The 21,737-nt window shown below is 48.4% G+C and overlaps 1 protein-coding gene and 1 pseudogene across 3 annotated transcripts in view; both read left to right on the top strand.

The window, feature by feature from the left end:
* The first annotated feature begins 794 nt into the window (after positions 1–794).
* Positions 795–21,737, top strand: part of TRMU (tRNA mitochondrial 2-thiouridylase) — a 38,906-nt gene continuing 17,963 nt past the window's right edge. For 2 of the 3 annotated variants that reach the window (XM_070046479.1, XM_030855615.2), the window contains exons 1-7: positions 795–943; positions 4,554–4,719; positions 5,421–5,527; positions 15,509–15,631; positions 18,742–18,914; positions 20,365–20,418; positions 20,503–20,569. In XM_070046479.1, the coding sequence (XP_069902580.1) occupies positions 862–943; positions 4,554–4,719; positions 5,421–5,527; positions 15,509–15,631; positions 18,742–18,914; positions 20,365–20,418; positions 20,503–20,569 (772 nt within the window). In that variant the 5' untranslated portion in view covers positions 795–861. Of the gene's footprint in view, positions 944–4,553; positions 4,720–5,420; positions 5,528–15,508; positions 15,632–18,741; positions 18,915–20,364; positions 20,419–20,502; positions 20,570–21,737 lie in introns of those variants that run through there. The other variant, XM_030855619.2, reaches the window with a different exon arrangement.
* Positions 5,534–14,973, top strand: LOC115852658 (ornithine decarboxylase pseudogene; annotated as a pseudogene).

Here is a 21,737-nt window from a genome sequence, read left to right as displayed (position 1 = left end):
ATAACATCCAGAGGAAGATCACAGTATGGTGACGACTCTGACTGCTCCCCACCTCCCCCCACACCCCCCTTCTCAATGATTGAGATTACTTCTCTGTTTCCTTTTGAAAACTCTCATGGCCGAGCAGAATCTTTGGAGGTGGTTTCTTGGGGACGCTGAGTCCCCCATCTCCCCAGACTGCCGGCATTCTGATTAAAAGCAGCTTTCCTGTCTACCATTTGTGAGTACCGATTTTGTAAGCGGAGAGCAGCAGGTCCCCCTATTCCATAACAAGACAGCTGCTGTCACGGCCTCCCAACCAGGCTCTCTGCTCAGATCCGCAGGGCAGCCACGAACATCTTCCCAGGAACGTAACTGTGATCGTGTCGCCCCTGCTCCCGCCTGGTCCGGCCCCACACCCCGTCCCCAGGCCCAGGGCCTTCGTACAGGTCCCCCTCCGCCTGCTAGTCTTCCCTTCCTGCTTAGTTAAGGTAAGGCCTGCGCCCGCTGCCAAAAGAACCCCGCTGGACATCACGCCCTCGGGGCGACCTCACATCCTTCTTTCGTTTACCAGCCTGTTCACAGGGCGCCCGCCTAAGCCACACACGACACACATACACACTAACGCAACAAACTCCGAGCTCTCGGGGAACTGCGCTCGCCAAGAGGGAAGCTGACGGCCTGGCTGGCAGGGGGCGTGGGCAGAGAGCCGGACTCGCGAACTGAAGCCGGGAAGCGGCGGGCCAAGCGGAACTCAGGACGCCGAGAACATGCTTCCGGCCGGACCTCTTCTGCGAGAGCGCCGCCGAGGGGGCGGGACTTCCGGCGCGACGTGTTCTTGGCGGCGGCGGCGGCGACTACAAGGAAAGGTGGCCGCGGGCGATGCAGGGGGCGCGGCACGTCGTGTGCGCCGTGTCGGGTGGGGTGGACAGCGCCGTGGCCGCGCTGCTGCTGAGGCGGAGAGGTGAGGCGACCGAGGGCCCAGACCGCCCCTGAGCGGCCCCTTCTCGTAGAGTCCCGCCCGGTCGTGCGGCGCCCCGGCCCCTCACCCTGTGCCTGGGGGTCGGAGAGCGCGCGACCGCAGACCCGACTGCTGGGGAGCAATCGGGCTATCCGTTACCGACGCAGTGAAGGGGGGGGTCTCCGACTTCGGGGGGCCGCGTTTCTCCCTGGCTCCGAGGCCCTGCATCCGGGGCGATGGCGGCGGCGTCCGCACGTAGCCTGGGGAGCGCTGACCTCTGCGGACACAGCAGCCTCCGTGGAGGTCCTTGCTCTTACGACAAAAGACATGGCCGTCAGGCAACGTGTGCGACAAGTACCGACGGGTGGTCTGCTTATTAAATCGTGTCTGTGGTCTTGGTTCGGTGGATGACAAACTTTTGCGCAAAAGCGCTTGTTTCTTCAGGCGACTAACGGGTGCCCCGGGTCGGGAGCTGAGGTGAACTGCCCGTCTGACTTCTCCGTCTGTGTGGCCCTCTCTCATTGTGAGGCCTCGTACCCCTAGTGACACTTGTGGACCCTCTGCTGTGAGCCGCCTTTCGTGCTTAGGTACTTGCAATGCAGAGTGAGTGCAAGGTTCCTGACCTGGGACGAGTGATGTAAGCGCTCCCTGTCTGTGAAGTGGAGGGAACACCTACGTCACAGGGTTACTGGAAGTATTAGATAACATAATTCATACAGAGATTTAACCCCAGTGCCCAGCACATATCAGGCACGCAGAAAACAGTAGTGGTTATTAGTTCATATTATTAGTAACTGTAGCTGTTATGAAAGGTGCAATAAAAAAAGTTAAATAGCAGTATAGGCAAACTGTAGGCACATACAATTGCGAGAAAGGGGGAAGCAACGAATCACAGAGGCGGTAGTGTTTGAGAGGAGACTTGTCGAACCCAGGTTCATGTGCCCAACGCAGAGTGAGGCTAAACAAACCGAAAGGTCGAGTTTGGAGCAGAGGAAGGTTTATTAGTTGAGGAGGTGCCAACCTGGAAGATGGGACACCTAGACTCCTCAAATCCATGGTTGCAAGACTTGCAGGAGGAGTAGGATTTCACTAAGCAAAGATCGGGGAGGAGAAAAGGGCTTTCTGGCGGCGTCAGCAGCAGGAGCTGGCTCTGGCCAGAGGGAGGCGGAAGTGAGACCGTGAGGTGGCGTTTGGGGGTGGGGGCGGTTCCGAGGAGCTCCGGTTCTTCATGTCTCAGCGCGGAAAGAATTCAGCGAGAGGCAAAGTGATAGATAAGAAGGGATGTGTTAGAATAGGACGTTTGTGAGGCTTACAGGCAGGCGGGCGAGAGGGTGCTGTGCCCTGAGAACTTAGTGGGTTACAGTTTTAAAATCAGAGGAAAGGTGGGGAGGGGGAAAAGACCACCCTCTTCCTCATTCTTGAGTAGACGTCAGTCTTCCATCATCAGCTCCTCCACATTGGCTGGGGGAGTTTTCTTGTCCCTACATGGTCAAGCCAGGACTGTCATGGCACAATGAGAATTAGCAAAAAGGCGGTAACGTATGCTAAAAATGGTAAATCATCTCAGGTTTCAGTATAATGTCACCCTTTCCTTATATTTTTGTTTTTAGTACACACACAGGAGCATGTCCTAGGAATCATTAACTTACTGAGCTCACCGGGCAGGATGTGGGTCTCATGCCAGCATTGTTTTATTGTTTTGGGGGATGTCTCATGCTTCTGCTGCATGGTTTTGTTACTAAGCAAGCCTGCTTGGTTTTATGGTTAAGCAAACCTGCTTTCTTGAGTGATCATTAACTTACAGGGGCCTCCCATACTTTCTTCTTTACTTACAATCCCCTAGTGGGACTAACTATTTAATTACCCACTTTGTCCCTTTACTCTGTCCCTATCAGAAGGAGAGGGGGGTGGAGAGGTAGGTTGAGCCCTGGTTATGCAATATGTTCTATGAGGGGCTTTCGACTGTGTTGGGTAGCAGTGCAGAGCCCTTGAAGGGTTCTGATGAGGCTGTGACATGTTTGGGGAGATGTGGCAGGTGGCCCTGGAGAGTCTAGATATGTTATTTTACTACTTCCGGAAGGTAAGCTCTCCTTCCCGGAATCCAGACTGCACAGCTTCGTATTCCAGCTTCCTTGGGTTTTGCTCCTCCGTGGGAGAAGCTGATGGACGTAGCAAAGAAAAAGCCTGGTCCTCTCCACTCGGCATCGGGGTTTTTCCCAGTCTTGTTGGACGTGTGTGTTCTGTCACGTGCCTCCTGGAAAGTTAAGGACTGGCAAGGTGCTCTGGTCCCATACTGGAGTGCCAGAGCCTGTGCCCATGTAAATGGGTCACATCTCCAGAAGAAAGATGAGCAGGCAGATCAGGCTATAGAAGAGGAGATTTTGTGTTTTTTTTGCGGTATACGGACCTCTCACTGCTGTGGCCTCTCCCGTTGCGGAGCACAGGCTCCGGATGTGCAGGCCCAGCGGCCATGGCTCACGGGCCCAGCCGCTCCGCAGCATGTGGGATCCTCCCGGACCGGGGCACGAACCTGCGTCCCCTGCATCGGCAGGCGGACTCTCAACCACTGCGCCACCAGGGAAGCCCAGAAGAGGGGATTTTTAAAGCTCTGGATGTGGAGTTGTGTGTTTGTTCTGGTCAAGCTCTTGTTCTCTGCTGGGCACTGGGGACACGTGGGTGTATGAGACACAGCTCCATGTTTTACTGAGCTACAGGGAGCATGGACGGGAACTACTGGCACCTAGTGTGGTGTGCACTACAAGAGAAGCAGTCACGTGGTTTGCGAAGCAGAGGAGGGAGGGCCTGTTACCTGCTGGGATGGGGGGGTGGTCTTGCTAATGTGACCTTTTAGTATTTGGCGAAGCTGTGTCACTGAATCTCTGTTCTTTGGAGTACTGTATTAAACCTTTTACGGTCAAATGCCCCGTCTTTCATTACATTGAGCCTACCCAAAAAACAGATTTCATATGTGGTAGACACCTATGTAGTCCTAAAGCTGGTCTTTCCAGTATTTGGTTGGGTGCTTTGTAAGCGGCAGAAAAGGGAGAAAACGGTCAAAATATACAGATGGTACAGCCCTTACAATAAGGTAGCCAAAATTTTAAATGTCTTTATGTCTGATGACTTAGAATCTAATTCTTAGATGGTAATTGGAAATAACTTTTGAAATGAGTTTACTTTTCTGATAACTGAATGGTGGTTTTTATTTTTTATTTTATTTGTTGAATTTCTGCTCTTCTTTCGTTCAGTCACACGTTGGCTACGCCTCTATGTGCTTGGCATTGTGCGTGGGAGCACGAAGGTGAAAAAATGCCGTCTTGTTCATACAAGATGAGCAATCTTGGGGACGCGGGCAATCAGTACAGCCCCACAGCGTGTTGTGAGGAAGGAGGCCTTTACAAAGTGCAGGGGGAGGGTCAGGGTGCGAGCATCAGCCGGAGAGTCAGGAACAGTTTGCACTAAGATGTAGTCGGAGCACAGAAGGCCACGTGGCAAAGGGGGGACTGCCAGGCACCCGTGCACAGAGGCACCGGAGAGCTCAGGAGTCACTGCTTTTTCCACCCAAGGTTGGTTTCATAAACTCTCTTTAATTTGCCCTTCGCCCCTCCCCCAGGTTACCAGGTGACAGGGGTGTTTATGAAGAACTGGGACTCGCTGGATGAGCATGGAGTTTGCACGGCTGACAAAGACTGCGAAGACGCTTACAGAGTTTGCCAAATCCTAGACATCCCCTTCCATCAAGTGTCCTACGTGAAGGAGTATTGGAATGATGTGTTCAGGTGGGTGCAGTTCCCGATGCAGAAGGCTTCCTAAGGGCAGGACTGCCGTAGTCAGCCGGGCCAATGGCGTGCAGCCGGCACTTTTTGTTTTGGCAGTGGTGCTGAAGACTGTGTGTGGGAGGCCTCAGCCGCCCTCAGGGAGTCTGTGTTAGAGGTCAGGCCTGCATCCCAGAGCACCCCTAGCCCTTCTTCCTGTTACTGTGCCACCTGCCAGAAGTCTAATGTCTCTGCTAAATTAGTATGAGGGAGCTAAGGCCGAGGTCTCCCACGGAAGGCTGGCTGTGACTGGTCCCTGAGGACAAATCCACTGGGCAGGAGATGTCAGGCTGAAGAGTCGGCTGGGGTGCTGGTTAAACAGATACCTCGACCTGGGTCTGGGATGGGGCCCTGGAACCTGCACTTGAGCAGGCGCTTCAGGTGATTCTGATGGAGGGGGTCCTTTGGGTCTTATTTTGGGAAATGGTACAGTGGGGCCTGGGGCCTGGTGAGTGTAGGTTCAGATGGAAACTGCAGCTGTCTTTAAACCGATATTTGATGAAAATATTGAAAATGGCTCTATACTGAAGCTCTTCTGTTTTGTAGAAAATTATAGTTTTGGTAAGACAGGGAGAAACTCTAAATTAAGCAAGTAATTTAGCTGATTTATTTTTCCATAGAGTGTCTCACACTTAGAAGTGAAAAGTCTTTTTCTTTTATTCCAGTGATTTTTTAAATGAATATGAAAAAGGAAGAACTCCCAATCCTGACATAGTCTGCAACAAACATATCAAATTCAGTTGTTTTTTTAATTATGCTGTGGATAATCTTGGTAAGTAATTGGGATTGTCTGCGTTTGTCTTTTTAAGAATTATGAGATTTCTGGGAGCTGAGGTCGGTTTCAACATGTATCTGTTTGATATTGGTGGTGGCTTTTCTGGATCTGAGGATGTAAAGCTTAAATTTGAAGAGATCAACCCAGTCTTGGACAAGTATCTTCCATTAGACTCCAGAGTGAGAATCATAGCTGAGCCAGGCAGATAACTACGTTGCATCAGCTTTCAAGCTCACAGTTAATATCATTGCAAAAAAACCTCCCATTAGAGGAGCAGACAGGCTCTGATGATAAAGATGAGTCGAGTGAACAGACCTTTACGTATCACGTGAATGATGGAGTCTGTGGAGCTTTCAGCGGCATCCTTTATGACCATGCACGTATGAAGCCCCTTCTGCAGAAGAGCCCCAAACCAGATGGGAAGTATTATCCATCCAGCATCTGGAGACTGACCTATGATGACCTCGATCGCATTGTTGAGCACTGTAACTTGCCCGAGATGCATATGGGAGATTGGATGCTCTTTGAAAACATGGGTGCTCACACTGTCGCTGCTGAATCCACTTCAGTGGATTCCAGAGGCTGACCATCTACTATGTGATGTCAGGGCCCACGAGGCAACTGATGCAGCAAGTCCAGAACCACAACTTCCTACCCAGATCAGAGGAGCAGGATGGTGGCACTGTGCCTGTGTCCTGTGCTTGGGAGAGTAGAATGAAGGTCACCCAGCCTGTGCTGCAACTTGTGTTGACATGTAGACACCATTCTCGTAGCTGTTAACTGTGAGTTTAGCTTGAATTAGGGTTTGGGGGGACCATTTAACTTAGTTTCTGCAAGGTTTGAGATTTCTGTGTGAGTAGGCTTGGCACAGATGTGGCAATGTGGAAGCCCGGGAGGTGGGGTCACACTTACCTGTGTTCCTATGGAAACTATTGCAATATTTGTTCTATGTGGCTTTTTATTCACTTCTCAAACATGCTACTAAAGAGTGCCCCTAGACTGCTGAGCAAATGTTTGTAGCCTGTGCAATGGCAGGCAGAATGGACCAGAAGCTTAGTGTTGTGACCTGTTGAAAAAAATAATAAAGTATCTTGAAATTAAAAAAGGAGAATATCATAAGATTTTCAGAGAAAGCCAGAAGTCAAAGCCTTGTAAGCAGTTTCATCTTGCAGAAGGAAAGGAAGCAGTGAAAACGATAGTATTTTATATTTCACTGGCTAAGAAAGAACTCTCTGGCGATGCACAAATGATAGGATCCCAGGGGGGAGAGAGTGCATCTTTGTCACGGGCCGCACAGCCATAAGAACTAGCACAGTGGATTTCAGGAGAACCAACCTCAGAAAACCCTGAGGAACGAAGTGTTGGATCACTGGCGAGAGTTGAAAGGTGAGGCCCCCAGACCCTGCCTGCAGGTTCGACTTTGCTCAAAGCAGCTCTAGTTCCAGATGTGGTTATATTTAGCGGAAGTTTCAGGAGCCCTAATTCAGAACTTAAGAAACTCGGCATTTCGTTTCTTATTAGTCATCCTTTTTGCTGGTCCTACTGAGACCTTTTCTCTTGCTTTAAAAGCAGGCGTCTGCTTTGTCTCGGAAACGGGTCTGGGTCTGTAGCTGATTCTGGGTCCTGGGTCTGTTTCGTTTCTCTGGTTTGGAGCCATGTCTTAGTGGCCTGTTCGGAAAGCCTGTTTCTGCTCAAGGTCCTGCCGCCACCGACAGCTTGCCTGCAGAGTTTGTCCGTTCCCAGCTTCCTGCCTTCTCATTCCCGTCGGCCTGGTGGGACATCCCCATTCCTGTTTGTTGAACCCCCTGCTGCTGACCTGCTTACTTAGGCTCCTCGTGGTATCTGTTGCTGTGCTTTTGTGAATTCAGGTTCTCTTCTTGTCCCCTGCTGTCAGGGCCACCATAATGAGCTTCTGGAGCGCTGGATGCTGGTCTTGCACATTGTTCTGGCCCGTTGCAGCCCACCCTGCCACATCTGGCCATGTGCCAAGACGTGCTGTGTGCCAGTGGCCCAGTGGGGTCACAGGACCACTGGCCACTCTGTCCTGTCAGCACTTTGCAATGACTTAAAAGGGGACAGAGTCGGCTTGCCAACCTGATACGCAAGTGACCTGCCACTGAGACGACAATGATGAAAAGTCGGTTCATGGAGTTAGGTTATTTTTTACCAAAAACGCCTATGAGAACTACGAATTGAAGTCCTAACAAATTCGAATGCTGGGCTAACACCAATAACATGAAGTTGAGTAGAGATAAATGCAAAGTTTGCTACCTAGGTTCAGTAATTAAATCTTCTGGTACAGGATTGGGAGTCGATCTAGGGCCTCAAGGGGCCTCGAGCTGACTGTGAGCCTGCAGTCTGGCATCAGAGCCAGTGCAGCCCAAGTTTGCCTTGTGGTCAGGACATCCGAGGAAGGGGGAGGGGTCCGCGGGGGTCCACACTGGGCAGCCTACGTCTAGTGGCTGCATTTAGTTCCAGTTTACTCGGGAAAAAGAGTGACAGGCTCATGGAGCATGAGTTGGTTTTTATTTTGAGAGTGTGGGAAATACTCCATCTGACGATACTTTGGGGCCATCATAGCAGCACGCAAGCATGTGACTCAGGATCACATTCTAGCTTGGGACCCCAGAGGCCAGAGCTGGGGTGCGCAGGAGAAAGATTTCACTCAGGGGAGGCACAAACAGCTCTTCACGGGGCATGATGCTTGCCTTTGTAGAGCTTGAAGCTCCTTGTCACCTTAGCTTTTCAGGGAGCCCCTAGGTGGCCATCTGTTGGGGATGCTTCGGAAGAATTTCTGCGGTAAACGTTTCTGAGTCTGAATTTACTGTGTGAACAGTACAACACAGAATAAAAATACTCGAAACCTAGACCTCTGAAATCTTAGGGCTTCTCACAAAGAATCCTACATTTTTGCAGTGTAACTGGTGGTTCTTTAAGGAAATAAAGTGTTTTTTTTCTCTATTAGAAAATCAATCAAGATTTAATAATGTGTTCCTACGTGTGCTTTTTCAAGTAGTTAATATGCAGCAGTTAATTCTTACTGTGTCTTTTGTTTTACACTGAGCTACTTTGGTTGGTTAAGTACTGAATCAGTTTTGCTGCACCTTCCTGGAAAAAGTCTCTTGCAATACGAAATGTCTGAAATTTTCACTCAGTGCAAAGGTTATGGATTAATATGTGCCTTTGTAGGTTCTTTCACTTTTTTGCATTATGTGGAAAGAAGAAATTGACTATGCTGCATGGTCCTTCACTGTTATAAAAATAATATGTATTTATTAAAGAAAATTTAAAACTCAGAAGAGTAAAAAAGATAAGGGAAAGTGTCACCTATAATTTCACCTCCCAGAATCAAAGGAGGAGACTTTCTGATATTTGTCTTCATTTTTTTCTGTACATTAAAAAAAGTAGAGTCATAAACTTTCTTTCCCTACTGAACAATATCATAAGCGTTTTCCCATTAAAAATTCTGTGTAAGTGGCACTGTTATTATGGCAATGGCACTTTGATTTACTTCATATTCTCCTGGTGTTGAACGTTTCAGTTGTTTTCAGTTTTTCCTTAGTATAAGAAACACTGAAATTAGCTTTTTGTACTTGTGTGCATATCTGAATTTTTCCTTAAGCTAGAATGAATGGATAGATATTAACTTTAGAAAGACTCTTAGAGATACAGTGAAATCTTGTAGCAAGATTATATCAATTTAGAGACCTAAAGGCTGCTTATTCAATGGAATTTCAGGTGTGCCTCTATTCCCTGGGATCTGGGTGTTTGGGAGTGGGGCAGGTAATCTGCACAGACTGCCTGGTGTGAGACCTGGCGTCTGTCTGCTGCTTGGTGCACCCTGGGCTCCGACTGGCCAAGGCCAGCAAGTGCAAGTCTAAAATTTGATCCTCGGGACTTCCGTGGTGGTCCAGTGGTTAAGACTTGTGCTTCCACTGCAGGGGGTGCGGGTTCAATCCCGGGTCAGGGAACTAGGATCCCACATTCTGTGTGGCACGACCAAAAATATTTTTTAAATAAAAATTTAAAAAATAAGGGTGGGGCTAATGGCGGACTCCGGGAGGGCTTACGCCAAGGAGTACTTCCCAGAACTTCTGCTGCCAAAGTCTTTGTCCTTGTGGTGAGCCACAGCTGCCCCCTGCCTCTGAAGGAGACCCTCCAATACTAGCGGACTGAGCTCTGCCCACCAGAGCAGCACCCAGCTCCACCCACCACCAGTCCCTCCCATCAGGAAGCTTGCACAGGTCTCTCGGATAGCCTCATGCACCAGAGGGCAGACAGCAGAAACAAGAAGAACTACAGTCCCTCAGCCTGTGGAACAAAAACCACATTCACAGAAAGATAGACAAAATGAAAAGGCAGAGGACTATGTACCAGATGAAGGAACAAGATAAAACCCCAGAAAAACAACTAAATGAAGTGGAGATAGGCAACCTTCCAGAAAAAGAATTCAGAACAATGATAGTGAAGGTGATCCAGGACCTCAGGAAAAAAATGGAGGCAAAGATCAAGAAGGTGCAAGAGGTGTTTAACAAAGACCTAGAAGAATTAAAGAACAAACAAACAGATGAACAATACAATAACTGAAATGAAAAATACACTAGAAGGAATCAATAGCAGAATAACTGAGGCAGAAGAATGGATAAGTGACCTGGAAGACAGAATGGTGGAATTCACTGCCATGGAACAGAGTAAAGAAAAAAAGAATGAAAAGAAATGAAGCCTAAGAGACCTCTGGGACAACATTAAACGTACCAACATTCACCTTATAGGGGTCCCAGAAGGAGAAGAGAGAGAGAAAGGACCTGAGAAAATATTTGAAGAGATTATAGTCGAAAACTTCCCTAACATGGGAAAGGAAATAGCCACCCAAGTCCAGGAATTACAGAGAGTCCCAGGCAGGATAAACCCAAGGAGAAACACACCAAGATACATAGTAATCAAACTGACAAAAATTGAAGACAAAGAAAAATTATTAAAAGCAACAAGGGAAAAATGACAAATAACATACAAGGGAACTCCCATAAGGTCAACAGCTGAATTCTCAGCAGAAACTCTACAAGCCAGAAGGGAATGGCATGATATATTTAAAGTGGTGAAAGAGAAGAACCTATGACCAAGTACTCTACCCACCAAGGATCTCATTCAGATTCGACAGAGAAATCAAAAGCTTTACAGACAAGTAAAAGCTAAGAGAATTCAGCACCACCAAACCGGCTTTATAACAAATGCTAAAGGAACTTCTTTAAGTGGGAAACACCAGAGAAGAAAAGGACCTACAAAAACACAAACCCATAACAATTTGAAAAATGGTCATAGGAACATATATATCAATAATTACCTTAAATGTGAATGGATTAAATGCTCCAACCAAAAGACACAGGCTCACGCAATGGATACAGAAACAAGACCCATATATATGCTGTCTACAAGAGACCAACTTCAGACCTAGGGACACATATAGACTGAAAGTGAGGGGATGGAAAAAGAGATTCCATGCAAATGGGAATCAAAAGAAAGCTGGAGTACCAGTACTCATATCAGATATAATAGACTTTAAAATAAAGAATGTTGCAAGAGACAAGGAAGGACACTACATAATGATCAAGGGATAAATCCAAGAAGAAGATGTAGCAATTACAAATATATATGCACCCAACATAGGAGCACCTCAATACATAAGGCAGATGCTAACAGCTATAAAAGAGGAAATTGACAGGAACACAATAATAGTGGGGGACTTTAACACCTCACTTACACCAATGGACAGATCATCCAGACAGGAAATTACTAAGGAAACACAAGCTTTAAATGACACAATAGACAAGATAGATTTAATTGATATTTATAGGACATTCCATCCGAAAACAGCAGATTACACTTTCTTCTCAAGTGTACATGAAACATTCTGCAGGATAGATCACATCTTGGGTCACAAATCAAGCCTCAGTAAATTAAAAATAATTGAAATCATATCAAGCATCTTTTCCAACCACAATGCTATGAGATTAGAAATAAATTACAGGGGAAGAAAAGTAAACACAAACACATGGAGGCTAAACAGTACGTTACTAAATAACCAAGAGATCACTGAAGAAATCAGAGGAAATCAAAAAATACCTAGAAACAAATGACATGGAAAACACAATGATCCAAAACCTATGGGATGCAGCAAAAGCAGTTCTAATAGGGAAGTTTATAGCAATACAGCCCTACCTCAAGAAACAAGGAAAAGCTCAAATAAACAATCTAACCTTACACCTAAAGCAACTAGAGAAAGAAGAACAGACAAAAACCTCAAGTCAGTAGAAGGAAGGAAATCATAAAGATCAGAGCAGAAATAAATGAAATAGAAACAAAGAAAACAATAGCAAAGATCAATAAAACGAAAAACTGGTTCTTTGAGAAGATAAACAAAATTGATAAACTTTAAGCCAGACTCATCAAGAAAAAGAGGGAGAGAACTCAGATCAATTAAATTAGAAATGAAAAAGGAGAAGTTACAACAGACACCACAGAAATACAAAGCATCCTAAGAGACTACTACAAGCAACTCTATGCCAATAAAATGGACAACCTAGAAGAAATGGACAAATTCTTAGAAAGGTATAACCTTCCAAGACTGAACCAGGAAGAAACAGAAAATATGAACAGACCAATCACAAGCAATGAAATTGAAACTGTGATTAAAAATCTTTCAAACAAAAGTCCAGGACCAGATGGCTTCACAGGTGAATTCTATCAAACATTTAGAGATGAACTAACACCCATCCTTCTCAAGCTCTTCCAAAAAATGGCAGAGGAAGGAACACTCCCAAACTCATTCTACGAGGCCACCATCAGCCTGATACCAAAACAAGACAAAGATACTACAAAAAAAGAAAATTACAGACCATTATCACTGGTGAATATAGATGCAAAAGTCCTCAACAAAATACCAGCAGACAGAATCCAACAACACATTAAAAGGATCATATACCATGATCAAGTGAGATTTATCCCAGGGATGCAAGGATTCTTCAGTATACACAAATCAGTGTGATACATCATATTAACAAATTGAAGAATAAAGACCATATGATCATCTCAATAGATGCAGAAAAAGCTTTTGACAAAATTCAACACCCATTTATGATAAAAACTCACCAGAAAGTGGGCATAGAGCGAACTTACCTCAACATAATAAAGGCCATATATGACAAACCCACAGCAAACATCATTCTCAATGGTGAAAAACTGAAAGCATTTCCTCTAAGATCAGGAACAAGACAAGGATGTCCACTCTCGCCACTATTATTCAACATAGTTTTGGAACTCCTAGCAATGGCAATCAGAGAAGAAAAAGAAAAAGAATTCAAATTAGAAAAGAAGAAATAAAACTATCACTGTTTGCAGCTGACATGATACTATACATAGATAATCCTAAAGATGTCACCAGAAAACTACTAGAGCTAATCAATGAATTTGGCAAGGTTGAAGGAAACAAAATTAATACACAAAAATCTCTTGCATTCCTATACACTAATGATGAAAAATCTTTAAGAGAAATTAAGAAAACAGTCCCATTCACCGTTGCAACGAAAAGAATAAAATACCTAGGAATAAACCTACCTAAGGAGGTGAAAGACCTGTACTCAGAAAACTATAAAACACTGATGAGGGCTTCCCTGGTGGTGCAGTGGTTGAGAGTCTGCCTGCTGATGCAGGGGACACAGGTTCGTGTCCCGGTCCGGGAAGATCCCACATGCCACAGAGCGGCTGGGCCCGTGAGCCATGGCCGCTGAGCCTGCGCGTCCGGAGCCTGTGCTCCGCAACAGGAGAGGCCACAGCAGTGAGAGGCCTGCGTACAGCAAAAAAAAAAAAAAAAAACACTGATGAAAGAAATCAAAGATGACACAAACAGATGGAGAGATATACCATGCTCTTGGATTGGAAGAATCAATATTGTGAAAATGACTATACTAGCCAAAGCAATCTACAGATTCAGTGCAACGCCTATCAGATTACCAATGGCATTTTTTTTACAGAACTAGAACAAAAAAATCTTAAAATTTGTGTGGAGACACAAAAGACCTCAAATAGCCAAAGCAATCTCGAGGGGAAAAAAAGGAGCTGGAGGAATCAGGCTCCCTGACTTCAGACTATACTACAAAGCTACAGTAATCAAGGCAATATGGTACTGGCACAAAAACAGAAATATAGATCAATGGAACAGGATAGAAATCCCAGAGATAAAGCCACACACCTGTGGTCAACTAATCTATGACAAAGAAGGCAAGGATATACAATGGAGAAAAGACAGTCGCTTCAATAAGTGTGCTGGGAAAACGGGACAGCTACATGTAAAAGAATGAAATTAGAACACTCCCTAACACCATACACAAAAATAAAAATGGATTAAAGATCTAAATGTAAGACTGGACAGTATAAAACTCTTAGAGGAAAACATAGGAAGAACACAATATGACATAAATTACAGCAAGATCTTTTTTGATCCACCTCCTAGAGTAACGGAAATAAAATCAAAAGTAAACAAGTGGGACGTAATGAAACTTAAAAGCTTCTTGCACTGCAAAGGAAACTATAAACAAGACAAAAAGAGATCCCTCAGAATGGGAGAAAATATTTGCAAAGGAATCGACGGACAAAGGATTAATCTCCAAAATATATAAACATTTCATGCAGCTCAATATTAAAAATACAAACAACCCAGACAAAAAATGGGCAGAAGACCTAAATTTGTCCAAAGAAGACATACAGATGGCCAAGAAGCACATGAAAAGCTGCTCAACATCACTAATTAGAGAAATGCAAATCAAAACTACAGTGAGGTTATCATCTCACACCAGTTAGAATGGGCTTCATCAGAAAATCTAGAAACAACAAATACTAGAGAGGGTATGCAGATAAGGGAACCCTCTTGCATCTCGGTGGGAATGTAAATTGATACAGCCACTATGGAGAACAGTATGGAGGTTCCTTAAAAAACTAAAAATATAATTACCATATGATCCAGCAATCCCACTACTGGGCATATAACCAGAGAAAACCATAATTCAAAAAGACACATGCACCCCAGTGTTCATTGCAGCACTATTTACAATAGCCAGGTCATGGAAGCAACCTAAATACCCATCAACAGACGAATGAATAAAGAAGATATGGTACATATATACAATGGAATATTACTCAGCTATAAAAAGGAATGAAATTGGGTCATTTGTAGAGACATGGATGGACCTAGAGGCTGTCATACAGAGTGAAGTAAGTCAGAAAGAGAAAAACAAATATCGTATGTTAACACGTATATGTGGAATCTAGAAAAATGGTACAGAGGAACTGGTTTGCAAGACAGAAATACAGACGCAGATGTAGAGAACAAACGTATGGACACCAAGGGGAGAAAGGGGCAGAGGGTAGTGGGGGTGGGATGAATTGGGAGATTGGGCTTGACATATATACACTAATATGTATAAAACAGATAACTAATAAGAACCTGCTATATAAAAAAAAATTAAAAAATAAATTAAAAAATCTCCGGAGATTTCCCTGGTGGTGCAGTGGTTAAGAATCCGCCTGCCAGTGCAGGGGATACAGGTTCGATCCCTGGTCCGGGAAGATCCATATGCCGCGGAGCAACTAAGCCCGTTGAGCCTGCACTCTAGAGCCTGTGAGCCACAACTGCTGAGCCTGCGTGCCACAGCTACTGAAGCCCGCATGCCTAGAGCCTGTGCTCCGCAACAAGAGAAGCCACGACAATGAGAAGCCCATACTCCTCAGCGAAGAGTAGCCCCTGATCGCCACTACTAGAGAAAGCCCGTGCACAGCAACGAAGACCCAACGCAGCCAAAAAATTTAAAAAACAGAATGTCAGTTGTATTAAAGTATTTGACAGGATAGACATCTGTACTATAAAATTAAAATTAAAAAAAATTTTTAAATAAAAATCTGATCTTCGTATTTTTAAAAACCTCTCAGGAGCAGATGCAGTTGCTACGGGTCACTATGCAAGAACGTCCCTGGAAGATGAAGAGGTCTTTCAGCAGAAGCACGTTAAGAGGCCAGAAGGGCTTTTTAGAAATCGATTTGAAATTAGAAATGGTGAGTAAAAGTGCCTGGGCCAGAGCTTAATTATTTGTGAATGAAGTAAACTATTTTGAAGAATGACAGTGAGTTGTTTGAGCACACCTGCACGACTTCTCTCCGTGTGTTCCAAACTAGCTCATTGGTTTTGGTTTCCTCTTCGAAAAAGGACAGTTACCGAGAGGGTCGTTTTCCCCAAGGGCCTGTGATTGGTACCAGGAAGAGGCTCAGGTGGGGCGCCCGGGCCAGGGCTGCTGGGAAACTGAAGCCGCAATTCATAACCCAGTTCTGGGAGGAGACGCACAACAATAATAATTGAAGTGTAACAGGCCCTGATTCTTACCCTCGAGTTTGTGAGGACTTGAGATTGAGGTGTACTTTAGTGTGACATGAGTGCTGGGACCTGACATGGCACAGGCCTGGCAGCCAGGCTTGTAACTATGCTTACGAAGATTACATATATAAATTAGCTCATCAGTGTCAAAGGGAGCGAAGTTCCACCTGCCTAGAAAATGCCAGGCAGTCACCTGGGAAGCTGCTGGCTTGTCCTGGTACATCTGCATGTAGAACAGAGGAGTTGGCGTCATTATTAAGTGAAAGGCAAGATGGGGCTCGGAGCCGTGTTTCTGTGGGCAGTTTCCACTGCTGCAGCCCCACGGGGGAGTTGGCATTTCCCCGCGTCTGGCCTGCCCTGGCCGCCTCACGCCCACCGCCTCCCTCCCCGCGCCCCTCTTGGCAGTGCCAGCATGCGGGTTCTCTGGTTCTGGTTCTCAGATGAGGAAACTGAAGCTTGGCTGCACTCACCAACCGGGGTGCCTCGGGTTGGGGGGCTGGATCCCAGCTGCGTCTGTTCAGCTCCGCCGTCCCTGGTCGTTGTGCCGTCCTCCGTGTCATCCGGCCTGATCCACCCTGTTTTCCTTCTCTCTCCCTCCTTCCCCCCTCTCACAGCAGCCGAGGCCAGAGATAACCTTACTGGCAGGGCCCAGACAAGGACACCGCCTACGTGATGTTGGGAAGGCCTCTCGCTGCTGCCTGCAGGGCGCTGGGCCGTTTGTGTTCCCTGTGGGGGCGTGTGTGTGTGTCTGTGTGTGTGTCTGTGTTTGTGGTTGGGGGCTGATGTGTGGGGAGAGGTGACCGCTTCCCTCCCCGGTGCTGCCTTCGCACTCCTGGGCAACCCTCACCAGGAAACCCTCCACGTCAGGAGGACACGGCTTTGACTGCCCAGCCCTGCCGCCTGGGGACTCCATGGTGGAATTTGCCCAGTGAACGTCGGTCTGAGGGGCCTGAGTAGATGAAGGATTTGTTTCCACGTCACATAGCCACCCCCGCTTACCTCCTAGAACATGTGGCGCCTCACAGAGCTTTCTGGGCCTTTTTGACAGGCCGGAGGCACTCAGACCTCTGACTGCATTGGCGTGTGCTTTGTTCTGTGTAGCTGTTTTAATAATACCACAGTGTCTTTGTTCTCTGTGTGCGTTTTAGGCACCTAGAGATTTTTATTTTGCTCTGACTCAGTTGCCCTGGAGACCTGGTCTGGGGCCTCCTGGCCTGGGTCCCTGGGGAGAGCGCATAGGGGCAGCAGAGTCCAGCCTGCGCTCCTGACCCTGGGCCCTGGGCCAGGGTAGATGTCCTCACCCGTCCCCGTGGCAGGTAGCACCACGGCCGACCCGGAGGAGCGAAGGTGTGAATGAGGCTCCAGGCACAGGCAGACCATTGCCTAGCAGGCATCCCTGTCCATGGTTTAGGGTTCCTGCTTGCTTTCTTAAAAATCATGGATTTTGAGTTTGTTTTAAAATAACCCAGAACTTTGAGAAATTGCAAATTGCTCCCAGTATTCTGAGGCTTTTATATGCACTTAGACTGTTTAAGTTTAGTTTTGAAACAAAAAAGAACCTTTGGCAAATGAGTCTGCCTACCTGATGGCTGGTTGACTGAACTCGGTTTTTCACTTTTCACTTGATTTTGTTGTTTTGTACGTAAAAAGTGATGGAATAGAAACCAGGTGATTGAGCTCAGTTTCCAGCTCTGCGCTTCTCTCCCTGCACCATTGTGGGCAGTCACTTTAATTATCTGAGCCTCAGTTTCCTCATCTGAAAATGGGGATAATTCTATCATAGGGCTAAAGTGAGAATCAAATTTGAGGTCACGGGTGGAAAACATTAGCGACACAGAGAGCATGTTACACATGTGACTGGGCCGAGCTGCACGCTGCACTTGGGCTATTTGTACCCTTGGCACGGGTGTGAGCTGTGGGTGTGACTTGCCGAGGCTTTGCTTAGCCCTGGTTGTGAGTCACGTGGAAAGAATCTGGAACACTGGTGTCATGTTCGGTTTCCTCCGTTGGTCATTGAGCTGCAGAGTGGGGGACCCAGCGTTTGCAGTCATGGAAGGTCTGTAACACACCAGGCAGGACCGAGGGACCCGGAGATGGAGGCGGGCCTTGTTTCCTGAACCGCATCCCGTGGCCAGGGTCAGTCACAGCTCTGCACTGTCGCTGTCCAGCCGGGAACGGGTGTTTACAATGAATAGAACGTTAGAGAAACTGCAGAGGAGCAGCTGACGGATGTCAGCTCGAACCATAAGAAAAGCCCACTGTGACCAAGTGGGGAGTACGTTTAGAAGCCGGGTGCTGCGGGGGGACGTGGTTGGCGTCCACTGTGGGACCTGGGAGGTGAGCAGGGTCCCTGAGAGCAGCCACGGTGCAAACACATCCTGTGGTTATTAGGAAACAGCACAGCTGACACCATTTCAGCAGGATTTTCTGTACGTTGTCTCGTCCAGTTTTCCCAGATGTGGCTGAGTTTGTTTTTTTCTTAATACTTCATAACATTTTTGTCTTGTGATGTTTAATCTTTGCAGATATAGTCTAACATATGAACTGGAATAAATGTCCTTATCACATAAACTCTACCCTCTGCGTATTTTTTTCAATAGTAGATCAGTTAGGGATGAGGATTTTTCTTACCTTAACCACGGCAGTTCTCTTTTCTGGAAGTCTTCTACTGAGTATTGATCTTTGTTTCTGCCAGACCAGGGGTAATCTATCGAAGTAAACAGAAGGACATTATTAAAAGCAAAGTATGATGATTTTTATTCCTGCAACATCTTTTGTTCTTTACTCTTGGCAGTGGTAAAACTTCTGCAAGCAGCTGACAGCTTTAAAGACCAGACCTTCTTTCTCAGCCAGGTTTCCCAGGATGCCCTGAGGAGAACCCTCTTCCCCCTGGGGGGATTAACAAAAGATTTTGTAAAGAAAATAGCTGCTGAGAATAGACTTCATCATGTGCTTCAGAAAAAAGAGGTAGGATTGAGGGGTGTGCGTGCTCCCAGCCTGGGGTCCTGCACCACCTCCCCTGCCTGGGATCTGGCGTCGAGCGAGGAGCCCGTCGTGCACACAGTGGGAGGGGCTGGGTCCTTCAGAAAGCAGCAGAGGAGGGACCTCTCCCTCCCGGCCGTGCCTTGGCCCCCCGGAGTGGCAGCTGTCCTGGCCGCTAGGTGGCTGGCTGGGGTGCTCTTGGCTCAGCTGCCAGGTGAGAGCAGGACGGTGAGGACCGGGCTCTGAGACCCCCATCAGCACACACGTCTCTGCTTCCATCCACGCGTCAGCACGGCCTCGTCAGGTGTCTTCTTTGTGCCAGGCTCTGCACCACTGGCCTCTGAGGACGCGGTGAGGAGCGCAGTTCCACCCCTGCCTTCAGGGAGCTTACGTCAAGGGGGCAGACAGACAAACCTACCGTTGTAAACTCGGAAGGTGTCCCTGAGAGAAGGTGTAGGGTCCGGTGAGAGAAAATTCGGGGGCAGGGACAGACACCAGGAAAGGCCTCCAAGGAAAGTCTGTCTGTCCTCAGGCCTCAGGGTGAATAGGATTTAGTGTCACGTAGACGGCCGGGGAAGAGCCTGTGCAAAGGCCCCGAGCCTGGCGCAGTGGTGGAGTTGAGGTGACCCTGGGGCAGACCCTGGGGCAGTCGGTCTAACCAGGCGGCTTCGGGTTGAGGCGGCCTTAGCTGCAGCCACTGCTTCACGTCTGTCCTGGGGACGGGCACAGCTGTGCTCTTGCCAGCAAGTTGCTGTCCCCAGGGAAGCCAGCCCGGTGCCCATCCCTCCACCTGTAGCATCTCGACTCATGTCTCTACCTGTTCGGTTTCTGGGTGTGACCGGTAAGAGCTGAGCGAGCCGCCCTCATAGGACCCGTGTTCTAGGGACACAGGCCAGCGCGTGAGCGAGGAAGCCGAACCATGGGCGCGGGACGGCGAGCCTGTTCCCGCTAGGCCTTCCCGCGTGCTAGAAACGTCACCTGGAGAAAAGACTCTCCTTCCTCGGACCCTCCCGCGATGCTTCACCTCGTGGCCTGGCTTGTACTTCCTGCTTCTGCTCTGGTCCCTGTCTCTCCCCTGAGACTCACCGACTGGCCTGAGGGCTTAAGCAGCTTTAGTGTTTTCCTGGGCGGCTGGTCTGAGGGTCTGCAGCGCGGGCCGGGCCCTGCTGGGTGTGCGGGTGGCACTGCCTACTTAGCTGCCGAGGTCCGTGTCTGGGGCCTGAAGTAAGCCCCTGAGATCTGTTTGTGGCTGGGACTGGTGTGTGTGGTGCTGGAGAAGGGAAGCCAGGCCCCTGGCCCGGGGGAGGGGCGGCTTGTGGCAGGTGAGGCCCCGAGAGGCCCCGTGTGTCCCTCCCGCCCCTGCCCAGGCTCTCCAGGTGGAGTGCAGGACCCCACCCGGCCGTTCGTCTCACGGTCGGCCTTCCTTTCGTTTCAGAGCATGGGCATCTGTTTCGTTGGTAAAAGAAATTTTGAAAATTTCATGCTTCAGGTGAGTGGCTTTTGATGCAAAAGGACGGAGCCGCGTTTCTGCTCTGGACCTGGATCTGTTAGCAATGAAACGTTTGTTTTCCAGTATTTACAGCCTCGACCTGGTAAATTTATTTCAATAGAAGACAATAAGGTTCTGGGAACGCATAAAGGTGAGATGCAACCCTGGGCTGCTTTTCTTCCTGAGCTCCTTGAGGCGTGGGGCAAGTTTGAGCTCTGGGGATTTCGAGATGATTCCAGTCCCGCAGGCACGGCGGTGGGTGGCGCCAGGGAAGGTGGGAGTGGCTCTGACCCGGTGTTTGCGATTTGAGACGTGGGCTCCTTTCAAGCATCGCAGCCGATAACAGAGGATGCCGTCTGGTTCAGAAGCCTCACTCTCTGAGCTATGTATTAAGTCTCCATGAATAGACTTATTTTTTCATTACATACAGAGAATACCAGACTACAGAAAAACTCCACTGGAGGGAAGGAGTTAGGTTGACTTCAGAGCATGAGTTTCATGACTTAGGACGCCGTGAAGAGTTGGGACCAGAAGGTGGCCCTCCTGGCCGGAGTGCTGCACCCCAGGTGCTGCTCCCTCATTCGCAGACGCCGCTGGGGGTCGGGGCACCCTGAGCCTGCCCTGAGCCGGCGTGGGGAGGACGGGTCAGGCGCGAGAGTTCACAGCCCAGGTGGGAGGACAGAGGCGGGCTTGGTCAACGGTGGGGCTGTGCCCTTGGGGGCCTGGTGACAGACGAGACTTGGTCCAGCGTGGGTCTGACCTGCCGGAAGGATGAGGGCTGGGGCTCAGACATGGACACTCCCAAGGGGCTTGTTCCTTGGAGACCCTCACCTCGGTTTGGGCCGGACAGCTTCCCCTTCCTGGTGCTGTTGGAGGGAGCGGGCCTTAGACGTCACGGGCTCCCAGAGAGCTGAGCGTTTCTGAGGGAGGACGTGCCGGCCCTGCTGGGGACAACTTGCAGGGCGCTCGCAGCCTGTCCCGGCAGGAGGCTGCCAGGGCACACAGGGGAGCCCAGATCCGTTGCCTGGCTTGCAGAAGTGGAGCGCTGAGCTTGGCGCCGGTTCCCCCGTGGGGCTGGGGGCTGGGGGCTGGAGGAGGCGTGGCCTAGCCGGCTGGCCTTGTGGTATTTGTGGTGGGGGTGAGGGTGCACAGAGAAACCGGGGCAGCCTGGTGTCCTGGCCCCGAGGCGGTTAGTACACGGCGGCTCGACCCCTCGGCAAGAGGGGCTCGTGGCTTCAGGCGGGGCACTTGGCCCATGTTCTAAAGGAGCGGTCCCTGCTCCTGGTGGGTCAGGGGGCCGCGCAGCTGGAACGGCTCCT

Source organism: Globicephala melas, chromosome 10 (assembly GCF_963455315.2).
Source record: "Globicephala melas chromosome 10, mGloMel1.2, whole genome shotgun sequence".
Taxonomy (NCBI): domain Eukaryota; kingdom Metazoa; phylum Chordata; class Mammalia; order Artiodactyla; family Delphinidae; genus Globicephala; species Globicephala melas.
This window is presented reverse-complemented; position numbering and strand designations above follow the sequence as displayed.